The sequence below is a fragment of the Protomyctophum parallelum genome (genome assembly GCF_964188405.1).
Source record: "Protomyctophum parallelum genome assembly, chromosome: 5".
NCBI lineage: Eukaryota > Metazoa > Chordata > Actinopteri > Myctophiformes > Myctophidae > Protomyctophum > Protomyctophum parallelum.
In genome coordinates this window covers 54,901,616-54,915,210 of record NC_139702.1, presented here as the reverse complement: position 1 = coordinate 54,915,210, position 13,595 = coordinate 54,901,616, and the positions used below count along the sequence as shown (strand labels likewise).

At 40.6% G+C, this 13,595-nt stretch overlaps 1 protein-coding gene across 1 annotated transcript in view; it reads right to left on the bottom strand.

The window, feature by feature from the left end:
• Positions 1-5,803: 5,803 nt before the first annotated feature.
• Positions 5,804-13,595, bottom strand: part of tbck (TBC1 domain containing kinase) — a 93,999-nt gene continuing 86,207 nt past the window's right edge. Inside the window, exon 26 of the mRNA XM_083766219.1 lies at positions 5,804-6,126. Within this exon, the coding sequence (XP_083622345.1) occupies positions 6,016-6,126 (111 nt within the window). The 3' untranslated portion in view covers positions 5,804-6,015. The remainder of the gene's footprint in view (positions 6,127-13,595) is intronic.

Below are 13,595 nucleotides of genomic sequence, written 5' to 3'. Positions count from 1 at the left end.
TAAATGCACCATTTACCATATGTTGATCCTTTTTCTTTTGACTGATACCTGTCCATTTAAAGTTTAAATATGGACATATTGTATCAGTCTTATGATAACCAGTGTGGTTGCCGCAACGCAAGTCACACTTGCAAATGAACCAAGTTGGTACAGTACAAAACATGGATCTCCATATGTGGAGCTGACTATGTCACCAGTAAGACGCCTGAGGGAGAGAAGCGACCTCACGCTTCTCGCTCTGGCCATATATGGAGCGTGTCTTGAGTGTACTGTACAGTGTTTGATGAGGTCAGATCAACATATGGAATGTCAGAACAGGTCAGCTCCATATGGAGATCTAAGGGTGGCAGCGGTGGCAGTGTCTTGAGTGTACAGGGTTTGATGAGGGCCCAGGTAGGGCCCGGCCTTAATTTCCGGGCCTGTTGAGATATTGATGACATCATTATTGATTATAAATTCAATTAATAATAAGTGTACTTAAAATAATTTTTCATTGATGGCCTCTCTGCCCTCGCAATTGGCCTTTTGTGCCCTCAAAACATTTACAGCACCGAAGGCCAAGTGGCCTTGACAGTAAAATGTCAAACTTCCAGGCCTGGTAATGTCATAAGAACACCACCAACTGTTCTGAGTGTGTGCAGTATGTGTTTCTAACATAGTACAGGGGGTGCACCATGGGGAGGGTATACACCGAAGTGACAGCATCCTCTAATGTTAATGTGTTTCTAACCAGTTACCCTGTAGAGCGGGTACACCATGGGGAGGTGACGCAGCAGTGACAGGGCAAAAACCTCTGCTTGCAGGTGAGTGCGCAGCAGGTGAACATTGAGCTGGTGTTCACTGAAATCTACCACTTCTTCCAAAGGTCTTGGCCATCAGCCAGTCATACTGTGAGTCAGTGGGGGAAAAGACAGGGTTGTCCTCTGCTGAATTCTGCTTCGACTGCAGGAAACAACATGAGTCACAGTGATAACTATCAAGAACATTATCAAGAACATTAATCAAATTCTAATTGGTTCAGATCCTTGATCCTTTTTTTTAGGTTTTCTAATCTCAATTGCACCCAAAAAACATGAACTTTTAACATTCAGTAGATTTTCTGTGATCTGGGGTTTTCTGGCTCAAACAGGTGCTCTGATTTGCCGGCAGTAAGTGATGTAAGACCCTGCAAATCCCATATATGTCAATGGGATTTGCCAGCAGATGTCACTGTTTTCACTGTGTTGCCTGTTTTCATTGTAGCTCAAAAGGCTTCCAAACCCCAAAGAAAACTTCAGACCACAGAAAATCCACTGAATGTTCAAAGTTCAGGTTTTTTGGGTGTAATTGAGGTCATAAAACCTAAAAGAAAAAAGAAAAAGACAAATAAATGAAAATGAATGTCATAAAACCTTTAATCATAAAGCAATCTGGGAACTCATCCGCGAAAAAGTAAAAACAGCGCCCTCATTTCCTGAATCTGTTGTTGAGAGATTAGTTGCCCTTAGGATAAAATATGACCAGTGTTTATCTTTCTACTGCTGAACTGAAGTATTGTAGCTATCTGAAATGAGGATAGGATGAAATACAAGATGGATGGACGGCCCAGACTCATTTAAAACCAATACATCACTTTTATACATACTTTTACGTAACCCTCACTGACCTTTGCCTTCTCTGAACAGGTGGGTCTCACTGTCTGAGATCCAACGGTAGATAGGGAAGTGGTATATATCTCCTTCTGGGGACGTGATGTCAATCCTGGAAGGGAACCAGTCGTCCGATGGAAAGAGGGTGAGAGGCCAAAGGCAGGGACATTTTCACAAATAGCATGAGAGTGGTGACTGAGGCTCGGAGTATATTTACTTTAAGAGTTGGCTAAATTAGATTCAGGAACAAATAACTAGACAGGGAAATTGAGATTTGAGAAGGCGAGGAGGGGAGAGAGGAAGCAAGAGAGTTAGTGTGTGTGTGTGTGTGTGTGCGTGCGTGTGTGTGTGTGTGTGTGTGTGTGTGTGTGTGTGTGTGTGTGTGTGTGTGTGTGTGTGTGTGTGTGTGTCCGACTGTCCGTGCGTATAGAAATAGATTTTTGGTCTTTTTTTATGTCTATTAATCTCTCAAGAACAGATTCCGAGCTGTGCTACTGAATCTGTTGGCAGGGGGGCATTCAGAACGTGTATACATTGTTGTTAGCGGGAATGAAAAAACATAAGCGTCCCACCAGAAGAGTAGGGCTGAGGGCAGACCAAACGGACCAACATCCTGTTATCCACATTCTATTGGGCGGAACCCCCAGAAGCACATACAAAGGATACAGCAGAGGGCGCTGTTTTTTCTGCCGATGGGTTCCTAGATTGTGCCTTTGTTTCTTTTCTTTTTTTTGTATTTGTAAATTGTCATACTGATTTGTTGCAAACACGTCTTAATTGTGTGCTGTCCCTGTAATAATTAAATGTAAAACAAACACATTGCAGAATCAAAGCTCCACAGGAAATAGGAATTCGGAAAAAAAACTAGACCTTTACTTCACACTATAGGCCTAAACAACAATCCATCCAATTCCTTTGAAAAGCTCCACTGCACATTTTCAGATTGAATTGTAAAGGTGTAAAGAACATGGGCATATACTTACCCTATCTACAACTTATGAAAGATGAAAAGTGCTAATGTTACACAAAGTGGAGAAGAAACATCTCTGGGGTAGCCTCGAGAGGTACACTATAGGGGACGGGCTGATGTCTATTAGTCTGAAAGGATTGAGGGATTGAGTGGCAATAATCCTAGAGAAATATGCACTTCTGGTATTTTCTACAGCTGTCTGACAGACATCAGATTTCGTAAACACAGATGAGATGAGGTGAGCCCATCCTTTTTCCATTTTCTTTCTGCTCTCCTGCATTTCTTCTTGATTTCCCATATGATCATGGAGCCAATGCAGGGCGTTTGGTTTTGAATATTTAGTTGTAATGGAACCAAAGATGTCTGAGGAGGTTTTATTAAAAACCCAGACTAGTCGTCAACAGAGTGATTGGAGATTGGAGGGTTTATTTTTTATTTTTACAAAACTGATAATCTGTGGAGAAAAGTGGAGAAACACCAAAGTCAACCAGGGAACATTTAAAATTGTCTCTGAAAATGTCTGTAAGGAACTGGAGGTCTAGGAATAAGTGACCAGATTTGAACCTATTACTGTACCTCTGTTTTAACTTTGTTTTTCCTTTACATTTTTATTTGTATGTAAAACACTTAATTGACTGAATTGCATTTATGTCTGAAAGGTGCTCTATAAAGATTATTACATTATTACAAAAAACAAACCACAACTGTAGCTAGCTACAACACCAGATGTTACATTTCAAAAATGTATCTAAACTTGAATACAAACATTTAAAAATCAGCTTCCCCTCCATAAATGCACTTTACAGCAAAGATTGCAGAGCATCTTTTGTCAGGCTTCCGTAGTTGGTGCCAAGCACTGGCTCATGATATGTTTCAGTTCTCTCTCTAGGCTGTCCTTAGACATATCCTTTTAGACCAATGGCATTTCCAGTCATCTCAATCCATCATGTATCTGGCTCGGTAAATTCCTCGACTGTCTATATTATAGGTAATCACCAGTGCAGCCATAACAACGCACAAGGGATTTATTAGTCTCTTACTCATACAGTACAAGTTGTGAAATTACTCACATGTCACTATGTTCTGTATAGACTGTGCTAACACAACAATAAAACAAGCTAATAATTATTTGAACATAGTAATAGTACTAGTAATAGTACACAAGTAATAATACTAGATTTAACAAAGTCAAATAGATAGTAGGATGTCTGTCTATCTACCAGGATATTTTAGAGCACATTGTGCTTCAGTACCGTTAACAAACTTTATGGAGATGCTGATTCCCTTTCCAGCTGGATTTGGCCGATTCCCAAGGGGGCCAAAACTACAAGTAAGTAGGTGTACTGACCATGGTATTATTGTTCTTAACTGGCCTGACCTGAGGATAGAGCAGTCAGTATGCAACCCTTGGGGCCCCCATTAGTGAGGGTTATGCTCACCCTGACTACTTGGGGTCTGGCAGTTAGGAAGTCCAGACCAGTACCCAGCCGCACATCACAGGGTTCAGTCTCTGGTCTGCCAGCTTTTTTGTAAGGCTGGTGGGGATTATGGTGTTGTAATCAGCTCAACAGTGATTAGTCTGCCCATATCAACAGTGCAACAGGATGACATTCTGAATGCTTTCTAAAAGGGAATGTTTTCTGTGCAGCTGGAGTGTTTAATCTAATCCAATCTAGCCCAAAACATTTTTTTGTATTACTGTATCTTAACTTCAAACTAAAGATACGAAATACAGATCTGTGTGTGGTGTAATGGCAGACTTATAGAACTGTGTGCAATCACATTTTACAGGTGCAGGTACGGTACTATGCTTGGGTAATCATTTGTCCAGACGGCATCCTTGTGGCATTTACTGTAGAGGACATTTAGTTAATTAAAAAAGTGAACAATAATTTATCTGACAGATAATCATACACCCTCTTTTCTTAGGAACAGGAGTTCTTTCATTGTTCAAAGTATTTTCTTAGGCAGAAAACGGGTGTTCGCTCTGTTCAAGATGTATTCCCCTGAAACAAGCAATGGAATGAGATACTGGCCAACTGCTTTTTAGATGACACAGAAATGTGGACTTAATATACTGGGCTGCCATCATAAACATTTGTGTGCATATGGCACTATTACTGTATACCATAATTTGCATATAAAAGCTGTGTATGTTTAGTGTATGTTTTAACCTGGCCTGGTCTGGAGAGTAACATACAAAGAATCTTTCTGAGTGACACTGACACTGCATGAACCAAAAGCTGTGTACATAGTTACAGTAGTTCGTTAAGGTGTGTGAATAAATGGCAGTGATAGAAATGAGTTGTCTACATAAGGTTAAGGATAGTTAAGGATAGTGTTTGAACAAATAACAGTACTATACTATAGGCTACGATGTACTGTAGTGGGGGAAACATATGAAAGAATGACCTTCATAGGAACAAGATAAAATAGGGAGCCCATGAGACTGGGTGTATTGTATGTGAAGACTTTCCTTCCTCTCTACAGAGAGGAAGGGAACCCTCGCCAACAAGCCTCGCATTTTGACCATTATGGAACACCAAACTCGTATACACTATAAGCCACAGTTTAATAAAACACATTGAAAGCTCAATATCAACACTGCTGTTGCTGGTGATTTAATGTAAACACCCAAACTATTTAGCCTTATTCCAGTGGATGAAACTGTTAATTTATCTGTTATATCAACAATGTAATGAAAATCTGAGGAATCATGTGTAATTAATGTTAAAATAGACATATTAGGGGCAAAATTACACAGGTGCCAAGTACTGTAACATTGTAAAACAGATAGCTTCTCATGCACATCCAGGTGGAGGAGGTGCTGGTAGGCAAGGTATAAATGCTGACCAAAGAGAACTTCCCCAGGGAAAGGAAGGGAGTGCACACTCCAGAAGACTCAGGACAAGCATCACTAATCTTGTCCTGAGTCTTCTGGAGTGTGCGGTCCCTTCCTTTCCCTGGGGAAGTTCTCTTTTGCCAGCATATATATATATATATATATATATATATATATATATATATATATATAGAGAGAGAGAGAGAGAGAGAGAGAGAGAGAGACATACATATATAGATATACATACACACGTGTGTGTGTATACAGTACATGTATATATGTATATGTATATGTATATATATATATATATATATATATACACACACACACACACACACACACACACACACACACACACACACACACACGCACAATACATGTACTGATATTTTCAGTACAAAACAGAAGTCTTTTCCTGTGATTCTCCGGTCTTGTTTTCACATTGGTTGAGGAGCAGTGCTCAGATCAGATCTGGGGTGAGGGGACCGCGAGGAGTCCTGGTTGAGGAGCAGTGCTCAGATCAGATCTGGGGTGAGGGGACCGCGAGGAGTCCTGGTTGAGGAGCTGTGCTCAGATCAGATCTGGGGTGAGGGGACCGTGAGCAGTCCTGTAGGCTTCAGCTTGTTGATCCCTCCATCCAGGATGCACACCCGTGGGTAGTTCACCTTCAGAAGATGGGTCGCAAACTGGGGTTGATGAAAAAGACAATAAATGTCATTATTATGGTTGGACACTGTAATGTAGGGCTGGACCCAAAACGTCCGAAGGTGTGAACATTTGTTTGTTATATTGACATTTGGTCTCAATTTAAAGGTTCATACATATTTGCTCTTGACTCACATGGCTACTAACTCTGCACTTTCTTTTTTCTTTTTCTTTTGTTTTAAATGCAATTTATTAGGTTAAGATCATAGTACATTATATCAGAATCAGCCAGTATAGAATGTAGTGATGACAACTATGTGATAACCCATCATTTTACAGATCTCTTCCTTCAATTCCTCCCAAAAATGTCTGATACTCATATTGTACATACTGTAGGTACCAGCCTCTCTTTCGCATTTTGGGCACAAAGGTGAATTTCTGCCAAATTTGCTTCTTAACAATGGTGTGATGTGCTGTGCATTCTATGCAGGATTTTAAATTGAGACTCCCTATCCCTATTACTTAAGAATATGTAGTGTGTTTTCCATAATTGTCTTCCATATGTCCTCTTCTATGTTTTCCCCAACATCTATTTGCCACTGTCTTCTAAGAGCATTAGCAGAGTGTCCCTCCCTGCAACCAAATGTTTCATAAACAGATGATATAACATTGTTGGTGGTTTGCATGAGGATTTCCTCTAAAAATGACATATTGGGAGCATTTATTTCATTTGGGATGAAATGTCTCACCTGTAAGTAACTCTGCACTTTTCTAACCACCTGGTTTAGCCCATTCTGACCGGGCACCCATTTTGGTGTCAGCATCATGTTATGCTTTGGCTTTTTAAAAATAGCAGATCTACAAGCTCATATCGCGCCACCGAGTGGCGCGATACATAACGTACATAACGTACATTTAGCTGAAATGGCACAACATAATTTGCCCCCGCTGCTCACAAAAGTCAGAATATAAGGATATGGCATTCTAAGGGCTAGAGAAAATGAGGAATGCTGCAACTAAAGTAAATAAGAAGGCCAAGGTACTCCTCAATAAATAAAGGTACTCAAATAAAAAAGAACGTTTGACAATTTCTTTTAAACACCACCGAACCCCAATAAATGGCTTCACAGGCTCAAATCTTTAATCATACTACCAGGGCCGGATTAACACCTCTGAGGGCCCCTGGGCACTGAAGCTCGAAGGGCCCCCCCTTCACCCGCGCGCAACATTTTTGCTGTTTTTTGTAGCCGTTTTGGGACGGTTTTATGCCGTTATATTGGCCTATTTCCGGTCGCCTACCCCCCCCCCCCCCAGAGTGACAGCCAATCTAGCGCATTGTTGCTGCTTTACACACACAATTTGCACTTTTCAGCTGCCCTTCTCACCAACAAATGCAACAATAAAACACTAATCTTTTTAGACACCATTTATTTCATTCGGATTAGCAGGGACATTTTCTGTGAAAAAAAATAAAAAATAAAACCCTTTTTTTTTTTTTTTAAGGGCCCCTGGGCACGTGCCCAAAGTGTCCATATGGTAGATCCGGCCCTGCATACTACAGTGATGGCAAAGGAACATAATTAAGTTGTGGGTTGTGGTTAGCATCCAAATAACATTCTCCCAAAATATTCTGCACACTAATATCAGTAATATAAAACAAAAATATAGTACAATAACCAATATAAAAGCCCTGCACTAACTTTAGGCAAAACTAGTTCAAATGTCTCTCCTCTCTCTGTCCTTTGTTTCCTGTCTCTTTATACTTGAAGAGAGAGAGAATTCAAAGCAAAGCAAAGCATTAACATATCCAATGAATGAACTACAAGTACATGCTGCATTGAAACCGTATTTACTGAAGGCTGAGCAAAAATAGAGGATGCAATGCCTTTTTAAATACTCACTGCTAGTCACTGCTCTCAGGTTTCATGCACCAATAATGACATAATAATGATAATAAAAATCAGCAGCCTATGCTACATATTACTGCCTGTGCTACAATATTGTATTGCGTTTTGGCATGAAACACTGTATGATTCTGCATAGTGCTTACCCTGCAAGATTCAAAAAGCACAAAGCTGCAATCTATAGTGGAGCCATGACCATTTGCTGCATTGTATGAATCAAAGACACACATTCTTGGTGTGGAAATCTGACAGTGTGGTCCAGCTGTTAATGTATAAATAATATATAACTATCTCTATGAGACAGTCGAAAAGAAAACTCTCACAGACACTTATTTAGAAGTGAGAAAATAAATGTATGATTACTGTGCAGCATCATATAAAGGGAAAGGGAAGTAAAGTATATCCAAAGTAATATGATCACATATATATATCACATAATATTGGATCATTTTACTGATGCCAATTTTAAGCAGGTATAGTTCAACAATCATAAACATATTCCCTTTTGAACTCAAACAACCCAGAGACAGAGAGAGAGAGAGAGAGAGAGAGAGAGAGTTGGGACACGCTTTGATCTTGCTGCAAAGCTGGGTGCTATGGACTTCTTCATTGAGATGGAATGTGAACTTTCCATTCTTACATATATATAGATGCCTCATTAGTCGCTGTAGTTCGTTGGAGACATGTGCGTCCAGCGGAAGTCAAGCGTGCCTTCCACACTTCTGGCATACTTCCTCCCCCAGTTCTTCCGCCCCTCCTTCAACACACATCGCTCCAACGAAATGCAGCGGCCAATGAGGCATCTATTTTTTTAAATATCTATGTCTGAAACAACCTAACCTGCTAATCAAAGCACGTCTTGCTGCTGCTTGTTGACATTAATGCAGGATTGTCTCTTTAAAGGTATATTCAGTGATTTCACTCAAAAAACCTTAGGTTTCGTTTTTGGCTGTGGGACCCAGCCTTTCGTCCAATCAGGATAGAGAGTCAAAAACGAAACCTAAGGTTTTTTGACCCCCAGGGGTTAACTGGGGACAGGGAGGAACTCCTTATATGGCCAGCACACTCTATAGTAGGGAGGATTATCACAACAAAACAAAAAAATAAGTGATATTTGAATTAAGTGAAATCACTGAATAATGAATATACCTTTAATATAGGGCTAGGGTTATAATCAGGACGAAGCCTGGAGCAATATTCCTGCTGAGGCATTATATAAAGGTTTGGCTCATACAGTTAACTAAAGAAGGAACAAAAGGGCTAAGTTATTCTTGCAGCGGTGTAATGGTCGATTCTGTTGTATTCTGCTGATGCATATTTTAAGGCAATTATCTTTCTGCAGTCAAATGCATAGATTTGTTTAGGACTCAGCAGATACGTCAACAGCATATCGTGTGGCAATGGATAAACAGTAGTTTTCAACAAAACTCTTTTAAAAGAAAGTTAGAAAACGGGTTAAACAATATAATTAGTGGAAAAAAAGACCAGGGCTAAAGCTAGACAACACTTAATAATAATAATAATAAAAAATGTTCTTCCCTAAAGGAGGTGTTTCTGTTATTTATAATTCTCTCTCATGTTTAGATAATAATGCCTCATTGGATTATTTAAAAACTGCTTGGGAAAACGATTTAGGAATATCACTGACGAGCAATCGTCTACATCTCAAATCTTCAGTATGCGCCAGGCATGGTCTTCTACAATTTAAAATATTACACAGGTTACATTTGTCAAAGGAAAAACTCAACAGAATGTATCCAAATGTGAATCCGGCCTGCGACAGATGTGGCCAGTCGCCGGCCACTCTAGCTCATATGTTCTGGCACTGCACTAAACTAACATCATATTGGCAAGGCAAAGTATATTTAAATCACTGTCAGACATTGTTGGCCCGGATCCACTGACAGCAGTTCTGGGAGTCAGAGGGCCCGGGGTCAAACTGTCTACTTTCCAATATAACATGGTAAAATATCAAATATGTGACTCTACTGGCTCGCAGACTGATACTGTTGAATTGGAAGCAGGCACACGTTCCGACTCACACTACACTTATGAAAGATGTTATGCACTATTTGCAATTGGAAAAGATAAAGTTTGAATTGAGAGGGAGTGAAGATAGATTTTACCAGACATGGCAACCCTTCATTGACTATTTCGATAGGTGCACGCTAACCCCTCCTACACAATAGATGACATAATCGAAAATTGGAAAGAAAAGAAAAAGTGTTTTTTTTTTCTCATTTACAAAGAAAAAATTCTGTAATTCACTTGATTTACAACAACGTTTTGGGAAAGTTTGAGTGCAAGAGTGTCTGTCCTGATGTCTTTGTTTTGTTTGTCTGTTCACATTTGTCATTGTTTAACTGTTTTATCGTGTTTATCACATTTATATATCTTTTTTATTATGTATTGTATGTGGAACATTTACAATTTACATTACCATTTTATATAACTGAATTACTCATTATCATTGTCAATGATATTCTGAAGTTGTCATACATACAAAAAATGCCTAATAAAAACAGTATTAAAAAAATTAAGATATTTGCCACAATATATTTGCACAAATTTCTCCTCTGCATTTACCCATTCTAACTATTAGGAGCAGTGTAAGCCTCACTTAGGGAGCAGTTAAGAGTTAAAGGACCACTTCACCACTTTTCAACCTATCTTCATATAATAGGTCCTCACTAATAATCATGATAAAATGGCACAATGTTTTTCTACTCAGTCTGTCTCTCTTAGGAAGGCTGTGGGCAGTTCAGAGACGTCCACCAATGACATCATTGTTAGGCAGATTTCTTTTAGATTTTTATTATCGTGAGAATTATGGCTTCCATTTTCGCATTGCAACTTTTCAGGACTAGAAAGCCTGCAGTTTCTATTAGCTTGGATTCCCCATCGATGATGTCACTGGTGGATGGGTCTCTAGTCTGAACTGCCCACACAGATTGAGTAGAAAAAAATTGTGCCGTTTTATCATGATTATTACTGAGAACCTATTATATGAAAATAGGTTGAAAAGTGGTGAAGTGGTCCTTTAAGTGTTTTGCTAAGGTACACTTCGACTGGGCGGGCCGGGGAACAAACCGGTGTACCCACTCAACTACACATTAAGTAAAAACTTTTGCTATGAGGTGAAATTCTGGTCGTTCAAAATAAATTCCTTTTCCTTAGAGATAATAGATATTAAACTGACAGGTTCACACCCTGCACAGCTGTGGAGCTCTGGGAGCCAGATTGCACACAGATTTAATTGGGTGCAAGAATGTTTTCCCACCTGAGTATCCTTTTGCTTATAATTGTCTCCACCAGGCCGAAGGCATGGGGGGAGAGTATGTTTTGCACTCCGTCCGTCCGTCCGTCCGTCCGTCCGTGTGTGTGTGTGTGTGTGTCCGTCCGTGTGTCCGTGAGCAGCTAATCTCGGCCCCAAACTTTCCAGAACGGCCTGTTATAGCGCCACCAGGAGGCCGCTTTGTGCAAAACAAGTTTTTGCACAGTACACCTACAGATTTTGTCCAAACATCACGCTAATTGGTACACAGTCTCTCTAGAGCCATTCAACTAAACCGGTCTTTCAGATTTCTCACACTCCATCCTGATTGGTTAAGATTGGCTTCCAAAGTTCACAGGAGTGCTCAGTTTCAAACAAAATGCTGCAAATCATGAACACATCGCGTGATTTCCGTGAAATTGTGCACCCACATTCCCACTAGGCCGAGGACGAAATGCCACATGAACAATTTCAACTCAGCCTCAAGGTGGCGCTATAACTGGCCAAAAAGTGTTTTACCTCTAACTGCACGGATCTGTGGATAACTTTGTATGCCAACTCCCTAGAGGCCAAGGAAAAACCTTTGTCTGGAATTTTTCACATCTGCTCTTTATAGCGCCACCAGGAGGCCGACATATGTAAAACACATTTTCTATTATTACTATTATTACTATTTCACGCAAATCGGTACACATGATCTCCATAGTCATGTGATCAAGACAGGTTTGTTTGATTTCTCATATTCCATCCTGATTGGCAACGATTGGCTCCTACAGTTTTCAGGAGTAGCCCGCTTTGTACAAATCGCCACAACTCCTCAACGCAGCGTCCGATTGCGATGAAACTGCACGCATATTCCCACTAGGCTGAGGAAGAATCCTGGTGGAGACCTGTGCCCAGAAGGGCACTTTTTCTAGTTGTGTACTGCCACCAGTGGATTTAGGTTGGGAATGTTGGGAAGCCATGCACAATTTATTGCGAACATCCTTCCACAGCGCTTTCAATGGTGCCTGCATTTTGCTGCGGCTACTTTTATTTATTTATTTGTGGGACAAAATCCCACAAGATTATATATTTAATTTGGACCAAACTGTGAACAGCCTGTTAATAGCTGAATTGCTCAAGACAATCTGAAGCAACATGATATACCTGCTAGCTAGTGTAGTGACTCAGGGTTGTATCTGACCCCTTGCATGTACTGTACCGAGAGTACGAGCTAATGCCATCCGGTAGGAGATATAGAACCCCACGGTGTGTATATAATAGATTTAAACACTCTTTTGTTCCCCTGTCAACAAAAATGCTCAATCAGGGATTGCCGAATGCACTTTAATGACTATAGTTGCAATATCTCTGTTTTGTGTATGTGGGTGTTTCATGGTGTTTTTTCTTTTCGTATGTGAACGTGTCTGTTATTTGTATGCAGCTGTGACTCTGTCTCCAAGACAAATTTCTCCCAAGGGAGACAAATAAAGATAACCTTGAACCTTGTTAACCTTTCGTCTTGGGCTCATATCACTTCACTTGAGTGTCAAGGCTGGTTCCAGTCTGCCTCTCACTGATAGTCTGTCTCCTCAGTCTGCTTGCCTTTGCTTGTCTTACAGTCTAGTATTCCCCCTATACTACTGTGTCACATTATATAGTTCCGGAAGTTCCAGACCCACAGGGTTCCGGTAAGCCGCCCCGCGTCCGAAACGGTTGAGAAATGACAGAGTTACCATGTGGAGGTCCCTCTACTATACCCTGTACTGTACTGTACTGTACTGTACTGTACTGTACTGTACTGTACTGTACTGTACTGTACTGTACTGTACTGTACTGTACTGTACTGTACTGTACTGTACTGTACTGTACTGTACTGTACTGTACTGTACTGGCACACCCAAAATCATCATATATACACTAAATATGTGCGTGTGTTTGTGTTAGGTTGCGCACAGATGGTGAAAAACAACCATGCTGTTTTCGTGCTCAGATCCACCCAGCCACCCAGCCACCCACCCACACACACACATAGCTCCGTAAGGGAGTGGTTGCACCACTCCAAAAACGTGAGACAGAGAAAAAGAGACAGAGAGGGGGAGCAAGCCTGTGAGAACACAGCCTCTCTGGTGCTTGAGCTGTGTGTGGGTACAGGAGGTTGTAGGAGTCTGATTCAGTGAGTGCTCAGAGACGTTTGGGAGGTAACAGTTGACCCTGAGGTCTACTCTCACCGCTCAGACTTGACTCCCACCCACCAAACATGCCATTGTGCACTCAGATGAAGACAGCCTCTTTGCTTTATCGTCTGTACGTTTTTGCACCAAAACCCAGACAAAATAAATCCTATATG